Source organism: Salvelinus sp. IW2-2015, linkage group LG8 (genome assembly GCF_002910315.2).
Source record: "Salvelinus sp. IW2-2015 linkage group LG8, ASM291031v2, whole genome shotgun sequence".
Taxonomy (NCBI): Eukaryota; Metazoa; Chordata; class Actinopteri; order Salmoniformes; family Salmonidae; genus Salvelinus; species Salvelinus sp. IW2-2015.
Window position 1 is genome coordinate 2,421,779 of NC_036848.1, and position 11,304 is coordinate 2,433,082.

The 11,304-nt window shown below is 42.1% G+C and overlaps 1 protein-coding gene across 1 annotated transcript in view; it reads left to right on the forward strand.

Annotated features, from left to right (window-relative positions):
- Positions 1–11,304, forward strand: part of LOC111967081 (ankyrin repeat and KH domain-containing protein 1-like) — a 72,108-nt gene that overhangs the window by 2,480 nt on the left and 58,324 nt on the right. Inside the window, 1 exon segment of the mRNA XM_070444645.1 lies at positions 2,469–2,568. Within this exon segment, the coding sequence (XP_070300746.1) occupies positions 2,469–2,568 (100 nt within the window).

The window sequence follows — 11,304 nt, forward strand, 5'->3', positions numbered from 1 at the left end:
TGGAGCCTGGCATGTTAACATGGTGTAGTAGACAATGCCTGTTGAGCTACCACCTCCTGACCAAACCATAAGCCACAAGTAAATAGTGAGCATTACGTCTGGAATGGATTTGAAGTTCTCGTGTTTCATTTGGGAAATGAGATGGGAGACGAGAGCAGGCCGCTATCGTTCTTGCTCTACCGTCTGTCTGTTGGGAATTGGTTGAGACTGAATGCACAGTATATGTATGATACCTGTGTTAAGTTTTGTGGCCTTTCTAAAAGGCCTTGAGGATGTGGCTGAAAGGGAGGTATTGTTGTGAAATGTTAGCCTAGTGGAGAGCTCACTCCTGTGGGCTGCAGCTGAACTCTGAGCTCCAGGATTAAGCAGATGCCTTTCCAGGCCTTTCCAGCTCTCCGGATGCAACACAGTGCTGGGAACTGTAGTTCATTGATGGGCAGGAGTGATGTCCATTGTTGTTTGTGAGAGCCCTCTTGGAACTACATCCCCCAAAAGTAATTGTTTTCTGCATTCCAGGTGTATAGCTACATTCCTCCACACAGACTGCTGCGAGTCTGTCTGTCTGGACTCCCAGTAGCTTTTCCTTACTGGTCCTCATCTCAGTAAAGAAATACAGCTAAAGGCAGACTATTGACTCAGTTAGCTCAGTCCTCTGTTTTTGTTTTGAATGCTGTTTGACAGTTGCAGGTGACACATTGTTTTCATTACATATCTTTGCATACTGTAGTGCTAGGAATGTGACCAGTTTGTCTTATTTAATATTTTTTTGTGAATTTGAAACTGTTTATTACCTGTTGTCAGAAGTTTAAACACATCATTAATGTTGAATTCACAGGATCTATTCCCTCATTTTATCTGCACTCCCGTCACGTTCCTCATAAATCTTTGCTAAGCAATGCTAGTAAACAGCACACTAGTTTGGAACTGGGACAGGTTAGTCGGCATGTTGTTGTGTACACAGACGGACACAAGCCCCTCTCTCCGGCCCTGACCTTGGGCAGCTGCAGTCCCAGCACGGAGCTGTGCCAGGAGCCTGTGCTGTATGTACTGAATTTGCTGCATGCTGTTTCCTCCATGCTGCTGTTCTGTTCTGTGTTAAAGGTTCAGCTATAGGTTAACTGATCCAGGCACCAATACCGCACCCTCCTGGAGTACCTCTTTACAGCTACATACAGCCCCATAGCATATGGTCAAGGCAGCCTTTCTAGAAGAGCTAGGAACTGATGGATATGGTTTTCAAATCAAGACCTTGACTCGCTCTGTTTACACTAACTTCTCAGAGCCTGCTTGGCTTGATTGGCCCCACTCGAGAGAACCTTATGCCGGCTGGTGGTATTGATATGGAACGGATGTCACTCCATGCATGTTTTTGAGATGTTTGTTATGGAACACTTGTTTTGCTCCTTGACCCACATCGAAGTCTCGAGTCTTTTCCGTTATTACACACACAAAGCAACAAACTAATGTTTCTAGTCAAAAGACAGTTTTCGGTTGCAAATCCCCTTAAAGGGATCAGCATAATATGAACCACCATTTTGGAAAACATTGATTTAGAAAACATTTAAGGAGTTTGTACACCGAAAATGCTTGTTAGTTTTGCGGACGAAGTTGTGAGGTAGAACACTGAGATGGGACTCTGTGTCAATCACAAGGCTCCTACATAAAGGCCCTGGATCTTAGATATTCCATAGCTAGGCTGGCCTTTTGCGCTCAGCTCAGGGTAACTCACTGTACTGTACTGTAGAGCCAAGCCATTCATCAAACAACGGTTCCAGACTGGAGAAACAGCCTCTGTTCTTTCCCATCCACATCAAAAATAAAAACCGTCTCTACACATTATCTCCATTCATTTAAAAAACCAAAACCAAAATCATAATTTAACCAACACCTGATCTATTTGATGACTACGTGTCTACCATTTGGTTTTGAAGTATTGAAACCAAACCATTTGATTTGAATGATAAGTATTTTTATAATCAACATGAAAAGGTAAGAAGCGCTCATCGTTTCAAATAAGCTACGCATTGAACAGCATATAACACTAAATAGCCGGACGAGTAGCCTATAAAAGGAACAAATTAATTATTTAGGCTATATTATTAGTCTAATTTGATTATTTGGCTGGCAGGAACATTCAGCGCTCAGCTTTTAAACCATTTTGTTGTATTAAATCATGATAGTCTATAAATTGCGCATATAGGCTGTGACTTAGAATTAAATCAAAATGAAACAGTGCTTTTGAATTCACTTTTAGAAACAAGTTTGGCCAGATTCTCTTGTGGCTTCAGCCTCATGCGGTGGTTCCTGGAGAGCAGGTCAGCAGCGGAGAATACCCTCTCCCTGCTTGCAAAGCCACTGGGGATGCTAAACACCCTTTGGGCCACTCTTGCCAGACCGGGCAGGGATGCGATGTTGTCTTTCCAAAAGGTGATAACGTCTTCATCTGCTTTTCTTCTCATGGCCTTTAGATAGGTCCGCCTCCTCCGTGTCGGACGCCGCCGCCTCCGTGTCGGACGCCGCCGCCTCCGTGTCGGACGCCGCCGCCTCCGTGTCGGACGCCACCTCTTAGTCCGTCATTTGTCTCCTCAAGACCAGTTGTGTTGAAGGCCTTGACCATGTTGCTTGCGCTGTCAGTCACCACTTGTATCAGCTGTCGCTGCACGTTCTAGTTTCTCAGGACACTTTGACATTTCTGCTAAATGGCCTCTGCTGTGTGGTGTCCTTGTATGTGCTTGTAGCTCAGCAACACCATGTGCCCTTTATATTTTCCGTCAATTAAACAAGCGACAAGCCCCCCCCCCCAGGAAACTGTGCCCCCCTTCTTCTAGTCCAAATGTCAGTTGACACAACGAAACCATCACCTAGTTGCAATTGGTCTCTCGGCGTGGCTTTGATTTGGAGGGAGTGGGGAATGAGGTTGTCTCTGACCATATAGCAAGGCGGTTTGTAGCCTGGTTGAGTTGCACATACAACGTACCGGATCCCTTCCCATTGTCCTTTAGTTAGGGGCTCAAAGTCCAAGTAAACCATTTTAAAGCCTCCAATTGGCTCTTTATCGTTAAGTCTTGAAAAGCAATATTGGAATGTGCCTTTCTCCTGCAAAGTAAATTGCTGCTGCGTCTCCTTCTCTGTAATACAAATTATGACTGACCCCAATTAGTCGACTGGTCGTTTGTTTGGACGATCAAGTTATTTTTTGTTGAGCAGCATCAAATATATATTTTTTTATGGCTCACGACACCTGTCTCATTCACGGCCATCTCATTTAAATAATCCATTGCGGAGGACGAGACTAATCCATTGCGGAGGACGAGACTAATCCATTGCGGAGGACGAGGGATGGCACAGTCCAAGAAGGGGAGTGTGGCTAATATGCACGTCTCGCTCAGAATGTGTGCTCTCCCGTCAATGTGTTCATATTAATTGTTTCATAACTTTAATTGTGTGAATTGTTTGCATTTGATTGTTAGTGTCTATCAACTTCCCATTACATATATCACCATTAGTACATTTACCATGAATTCCTATTTCTCATCTACAATGTCTGTTTATGGTAATTTCTGTTTCTGTTAATTCCTATTTATTATTATTATTCCTATCTTTTACCATTCCTCGAACAAAATGTTTTTGTATGTTTCTTTAGGTAGGCCTAAAGGTTTTTAGGTAAAGTAACTCTATCAAATCAGAAAACTCCTTGGAAGAACTAATATGTCAGGCCTATTGGTCCAAAATCAATGATGGCTTATTGTATAGATAGTAGAAGGAAAACGATCAGATTTTTGGTCTACAAATACCTTGCTACAATGACAGTTAGCTAGCTACCCACCTCGTTCCTTTCTGTTAGCATGTGCATGTAGTACACCACCATGATTTTGGGATACGTGTCTTTTCAGATTCCACAATGATTCTTTATTTGTAGACACTCCCTCTCTTGGTCCTCCTCTTTGTAAGTCACCTTGGTTTTGCACCTCTGTGTTTTATCAGCTTCTTGATGAAGTGTTTAGCAAACTCCATGACAGTAGCTAAAGCAAGGGGCTAAAGCAGCATACAAGTAGCCTGCAAATGCATGCTGGGCCGGGAATGCTCCCAGCTCGTGAAGGGAGCGCTACTTGAGCGAAATTTGAGCGTCTAGAAGGCCGACCCTCCAGCCTTGGGGAAACTTGCTCCAGTCAAATTGGGCATTCCTTTACATTCTGCTCACATATTCTGGAGTTGTGTCACTTCTCCCCCAACTCTCGCAAACACCGCTGATTAAACTAATTGCATTCTAAACTGAAGATCATGATTATTAGAGTTAGGTATGTTTGGCATTTTTATTAGGATCCCCATTAGCTGTTGCAAAAGCAGCAGCTACTCTTCCTGGGCTCCACACAAAACATGAAACATAATACAGAATGACATAATACAGAACATCAATAGACAAGAACAGCTCAAGGACAGAACTCCATACATTTAGCTGGGGGGAAAGTGTGACACCAATCAGGCCCCTGAGGACTGGAGCTGCCCATCCTTGATCTAAAGCAACTCCCAGCACAGTGAATGCATACATTTTAAGTAGTGATGGTTTGGCCGGGGTAGGCCGTCATTGTAAATAAGAATTTGTTCTTAAGTGACTTGCCTAGTTAAAGGTTACACACACCACTCTGACCAAAAAGTTATTTTGTTGGCATTTACGTATGTCCCCATATTTATTTTATTTTATTTAACTAGACAAGTAAGTTAAGAACAAATTCTGCCTTGTTTAGGGGTAGAACGACAGATTTTTACCTTGTCAGCTCGGGGATTCAATCTAGCAACCTTTCGGTTACTGGCCCGACGCTCTAACCACGAGGCTACCTGCCGCCCCATTACCAGTAAAACGTAATCAAAACCTATTTTTTTCACTTACTTGCTGTGCTGTTTCGTTGTTCATTTGTTAAGTTGTTTCATTCTCAACCAGGATTTCTCATACTATGGAATGCCGTTTGGGTCTTTGTGTCAAATAACACTATTTGACATGTCAAATAAGCTTGTTGACCAATCGGGACCTGAGTATGACTGTTCTTCCCCAAAAACATAGCAAACTGACATCTGTTTCAGTAGCTATATAGCTAGCAAACTATATAGCTAGGTGTGATTGAAATAACCCTCATTTATAAGACAGCTATCCTGTCTGGAACCCCTCGCCAACAGCCAATGAAATTGCAGGGCGCCAAATTCAATCAACAGAAATCTCGTAATTCAAATTTCTCAAACATACAAGTATTAGACACCATTTTAAAGATAAACTTCTCTTTAATCCAACCACAGTGTCCGATTTCAAAAAGGTTTTTCGGCGAAAGCACAACATATCATTATGTTAGGTCAGCAACTAGTCACAGAAAGCATACAGCGATTTTGCAACCAAAGAGAGGAGTCACAAAAAGCTGAAATATTGATGAAATCAATCACTAACCTTTGATATTCTTCATCAGATGACACTCCCGGGACAACATGTTACACAATACATGTATGTTTTGTTCGATCAAGTTCATATTTATATCCAAAAACCTCAGTTTACATTTGGCTTTGCTTCCAAAACATCCCGTGAATTTGCACAGAGCCACATCAATTTACAGAAATACTCATAATAAACTTTGATACAAATATTATGCACAGAATTATAGATATACTTCTCCTTAATGCAACCGCTGTGTCAGATTTCAAAAAAGCTTTACTGAAAAAGCAAACCATGCAATAATCTGAGTACGGCACTCAGACAACAAATCAAGCCAAACAGATATCCGCCATGTTGGAGTCAACAGAAGTCAGAGATAGCTTTATAAATATTCACTTTGATGATCTTCATCAGAATGCACTCCCAGGAATCCCAGTTCCACAATAAATGTTTGTTTAGTTCGATAAAGTCCATCATTTATGTCCAAATACCTCCTTGTTGTTCGCGCCTTGAGTTCGCAAATCCAAATACCGTAATTGCTGGTCTATTAAGCGCACCTGAATATAAGCCGTACCCACTGAATTTAAAAAAAATATGTATTTTGTACATAAATAAACCGCACATGTCTATAAGCCGCAAGTGCCTACCGGTACATTGAAACAAATGAACTTTACACTGCCTTTAAACGAAACACGGCTTGTGACAAAAATAAATAGGCTTTAAATGAAACACGGCTTGTAACAAAAATAAATAGGCTTTAACGAAACACGGCTTGTAACAAAAATTAAAAAAATAGCAGTAAACAGTAGCCTACCAAGAAAGTCAAACTTCATTGCGGTGGCGATTGTTTTGGCTTTCAGTCGGATCTGCACAGTTGAAACACCTCGGCCATCTGCTCTCTGTGTGTTGACCCAGTCTTCAAGCTCATTTTCTAGTTCGGGCCATCTGCTTTTCTTCTCTGAAAGCTTTTGTTGTCTTTTTGCACTGAGTCAGTGTCTCACGCTGCTGTTTCCAACGTCTTATCATCGACTCATTAAGGCCAAGCTCCCGTGCAGCAGCTCGATTTCCTTTTCCAACAGCCAGATCGATCGCCTTCAACTTGAAAGCTGCATCATATGCATTTCTCCGTGTCTTTGCCATGATGAGGGTGACAAAATGACTACCGTAATCAGAATGATGGGAAGTTTGAGCGCGCTCGATTTACGTCACATTATGTGACGGTGCTCAGTTTTTTGGCGGCGTGAATCTTGTGAAATAAAATCATGAATTAGCCGCGTCATTGTATAAACCGCGAGGTTCATAGAGTGGGAAAAAAGTAGCGGCTTATAGTCCGGAAATTACGGTACATGACGCACGATCACTAGGTCCAGACGAAAAGTCAAAGTTCGTTACAGTCTGTAGAAACATGTCAAACGATGTATAGAATCAATCTTTAGGATGTTTTTAACATAAATCTTCAATAATGTTCCAACCGGAGAATTCCTTTGTCTTTAGAATTGCAATGGAACGCAGGTCGCTCTCACGTGAACGCGTGGTCAGCTCATGCCACTCTGGCAGACCTCTGACTCATTCAGCTCCCATTCCCCCCTCCTTTACAGTAGAAGCATCAAACAAGGTTCTAAAGACTGTTGACATCTAGTGGAAGCCTTAGGAAGTGCAATATGACCCCATAGACACTGTATATTCGATAGGCGATGAGTTGAAAAACTACAAACCTCAGATTTCACACTTCCTGGTTGGATTTTTCTCAGGTTTTCGCCTGCCATATGAGTTCTGTTATACTCAGACATCATTCAAACAGTTTCAGAAACTTCAGAGTGTTTTCTATCCAAATCTACTAATAATATGCATATATTAGCAACTGGGCCTGAGTTGCAGGCAGTTTACTCTGGGCACACTTTTCAATCAAATGTGAAAATGCTGCCTCCTATCCCAAACAGGTTATTTGATTAACGATGGTCAGACCCATCGATGTGAAGTTAGCACAATAAGGATTAGCCACAATAATGGACTTTGCGGTTAGCCGTCAAAATAAAACTATGGCATATTTCTACTTTGTATTCATTTGCAATGTAAACTATTTTCAAGTCTCTCCAGAGATGTTCGATTGGGTTTTAGTCCGGCCTCTGGCTGGGCCACTCAATGACACAGAGACTTGTCCCGAAGCCACTCCTGCATTGTCTTGGCTGTATGCTTAGGATCGGTGTCCTGTTGGAAGGTGAATCTTCACCCCAGTCTGCCGTCCTGAGCACGCTGGAGCAGGTTTTCATCAAGGATCTCTGTACTTTTCTCCGTTCATCTTTCCTTCGATCTTGACTTGTCTCCCAGTCCCTGCCGCTTGTAATCCCCACAGCTTGATATTTCCTCCATGGCATTCAGGCCAAAGAGTTCAATCTTGTTTCTCATGGTCAGAGTCATTCAGGTGCCTTTTGGCAAACTCCAAGCGGGCTGTCATGTGCCTTTTACTGAGAAGTGGCTTCCATTTGGCCACAAAGGCCTGATTGGTGGAGTGTTACAGAGATGGTTGCCCTTTTGGAAAGTCCTCCCATTTCCACAGAGGAACTCTGGAGCTCTGTCAGAGTGACCATGGGGTTCATTGTCACCACACTGACCAAGGCCCTTCTCCCCCGATTGCTCAGTTTGGCCGGGCGGCCAGCTCTAGGAGTCTTGTTGGTTCCAAATTTCTTCCATTTAAGAATGGAGGCCACTGTGTTCCTGGGGACCTTCAATGCTGCAGACATTTGTTGGTACCCTTCCCCAGATATTTGCCTTGACACAATTCTGTCTCGGAGCTCTACGGACAATTCCTTCCACCTTATGGCTTGGTTTTTGATCGGACATGTTCTGTCAACTGTGGGACCTTGTATAGACAGGTGTGTGCCTTTCCAAGTCACGTCCAATCAATTGAATTTACCACAGGTTGACTCCAATCAAGTTGTAGAAACATCTCAAGGATGATCCATGGAAACAGGAGGCATCTGAGCTCAATTTCGAGGCTCATAGCAAAAGGTCTGAATATTAAATAAGTTACCTGTTTTCTTTTTCTTTTTTCTAATAAATTAGCAAAAAAAAGTTTTCGCATTGTCATTATGGGGTATTGTGTGTAGATAGATTTTTATTTTATTTAATCCACTTTAGAATAAGGCTGTAATGTAACAAAATGTGTGAAGGTCAAAGGGTCTGAATACTTTCCCGAAGGCTGTGTTGGCATGACGGAGTCTTCCTCAATGCCCAGACCGTGTCCGTAATAAGGCCTCTGTGCCAATGTGAACGTGTCAGGCAGTTGGAGGGATGGACTTTGCATCAGACCTGAAGAGACACCTCAGTGTGTTTCAGAATGTCTAGGTCAACAAGTAGAAAAACTAACACAGGCCTGAGGCCTACATATAGGACAGGGACTCCTTGAGAAATGACAGAGGGAGGTTTTGTTTTCCCTGTCCCTGCCTGCCATACAGCGGTCCAGTAGTTCATGCTAGCCCTTACAGCGGTGCCGTAGTTCATGCTATCCCTTACAGCGGTGCCGTAGTTCATGCTATCCCTTACAGCGGTGCCGTAGTTCATGCTATCCCTTACAGCGGTCCCGTAGTTCATGCTATCCCTTACAGCGGTCCCGTAGTTCATGCTAGCCCTTACAGCGGTGCCGTAGTTCATGCTAGCCCTTACAGCGGTCCCGTAGTTCATGCTAGCCCTTACAGCGGTCCCGTAGTTCATGCTAGCCCTTACAGCGGTCCCGTAGTAGTTCATGCTAGCCTACAAGCGGCTCCGTAGTTCATGCTAGCCCTTACAGCGGTCCCGTAGTTCATGCTAGCCCTTACAAGCGGTCCCGTAGTTGGTTGACCTGTAAAAAGTCAGAGCCCATTTAATAGGTCTAGAGCAGGATACCGATTTATTGGCGGACCAAAAAAAGCCAATACCGATTAATCGGATATATATTTATATTTGTAATAATGACAATTACAACAATATGAATGAACAATGAACACTTTTATTTTACTTTAATAATACATAAATAAAATCAATTTAGTCTCAAATAAATAAGGAAACCTGTAAAAGTGCAATACGTGCCATGTAAAAAAGCTTGCTCAGAACATGAGAACATATGAAAGCTGGTGGTTCCTTTTAACATGAGTCTTCAATATTCCCAGTTAAGAAGTTTTAAGTTGTAGTAATTATAGGAATTATAGCGCGTTGACTATTTCTCTCTATACATTGTTATTTTATATACCTTTGACTTTGGATGTTCTAATAGGCACTAAAGTATGCCAGCCTATCTCAGGAGTTGATAGGCTTGAAGTCATAAACAGCGCTGTGAGCTGCTGGCAAACGCAGTAAAGTGCTGTTTGAATGAATGCGTACGAGCCTGCTGCTGCCTACAACCGCTATATCAAATCATTAGCTTTATAATATAATAAACACACATACGAGCCTTAGGTCATTAATATGGTCAAATCCGGAAACTCATTTCGAAAACAAAACGTTTATTATTTTGGTGAAATACGTTCCATATTTTATCGAACGGGTGGCAACCTTAAGTCTAAATATTGCTGTTACATTGCACAACATTCAATGTTATGTCATAATTATGTAAAAACCTGGCAAATTAATTACGATCTTTGTTGGGAAGAAATGGTCTTCACACAGTTCGCAACGAGCCAGGCGCCCAAACTGCTGCAATAACCCTGACTCTGCTTGCACTGAACGCAAGAGAAGTGACACAATTTCCCTAGTTAATATTGCCTGCTAACATGATATATATACTAATATATACTTGTTTTGATTTTAAGAAAGGCATTGATGTTTATGGTTAGGTACATTTGTACAACTATTGTGCTTTTTTGCGAATTCGCTTTTGTTGAATCATCCCCCGTTTGGTGAAGTTGAAGTAGGCTGTGATTCAATGATAAATTAACAGGCACTGCATGGATTATATGCAACGCAGGACAAGCTAGTTAACCTATTAATATCATCAACCATGTGTAGTTAACTAGTGATTTTGTTAAGATGAATTGTTTTTTGTAAGATAAGTTAATGCTAGCTAGCAACTTACCTTGGCTCCTTGCAGCCACAAGGTCCTTTGATGCTGCACTCGCGTAACAGGTCCAGCCTGCCACGCATTCTCCTCGTGGATTGATGTAATCGGTCATGCGATTAATCGGTCAACCTTAGCTTGGTGGGCCAAAGTATAATCTGTGGTTGGTCGTGTATAGACATGACCTTTTCCTGGTCAGGTCACGCATTCAGGAAAATCTTGAAGCTAAAGCTGGCTAAAAGTCTTCTGCATGCTTGGTTTCGGTTGGCGCCTAACCGAATGAGTGTGCTCGCATACTCCCCGCAAAAAGCTACAATAGTCCTGTTTTGTTCTCTCCAGAAGCCGTAGCCAGTATACACTTCTCAAAATAGTCAGAATTAATGTAAGATAACTCAGGAAATTGTTTATGCCAAGGCAGTCTTACTTGCTCAATTTTTACATCTAACAAGTGAAAAATGTGCATGAAAATGATTAGTCTCTCGTTGAATGACAACAAACGCTTATTGAAGAATCCCTACTGTTGACATATTTCTGACGAAGGGGCGTATACTTCGGCTACCGACGTCAGCTTGCCTTGAGAAGATGTTTCGTGTACATGAGCAGCCGAAAAAAATAACAAGTAAAAAAAAACTTGCCGGAGACCAAAACGTCACAATGTGGTCATAATATGTGGTCATATACACTGCTCAAAAAAATAAAGGAACACCTTAAACAACACAATGTAACTCCAAGTCAATCACACTTCTGTGAAATCAAACTGTCCACTTAGGAAGCAACACTGATTGACAATAAATTTCACATGCTGTTGTGCAAATGGAATAGACAAAAGGTGGAAATTTAGGCAATTAGCAAGACCCCC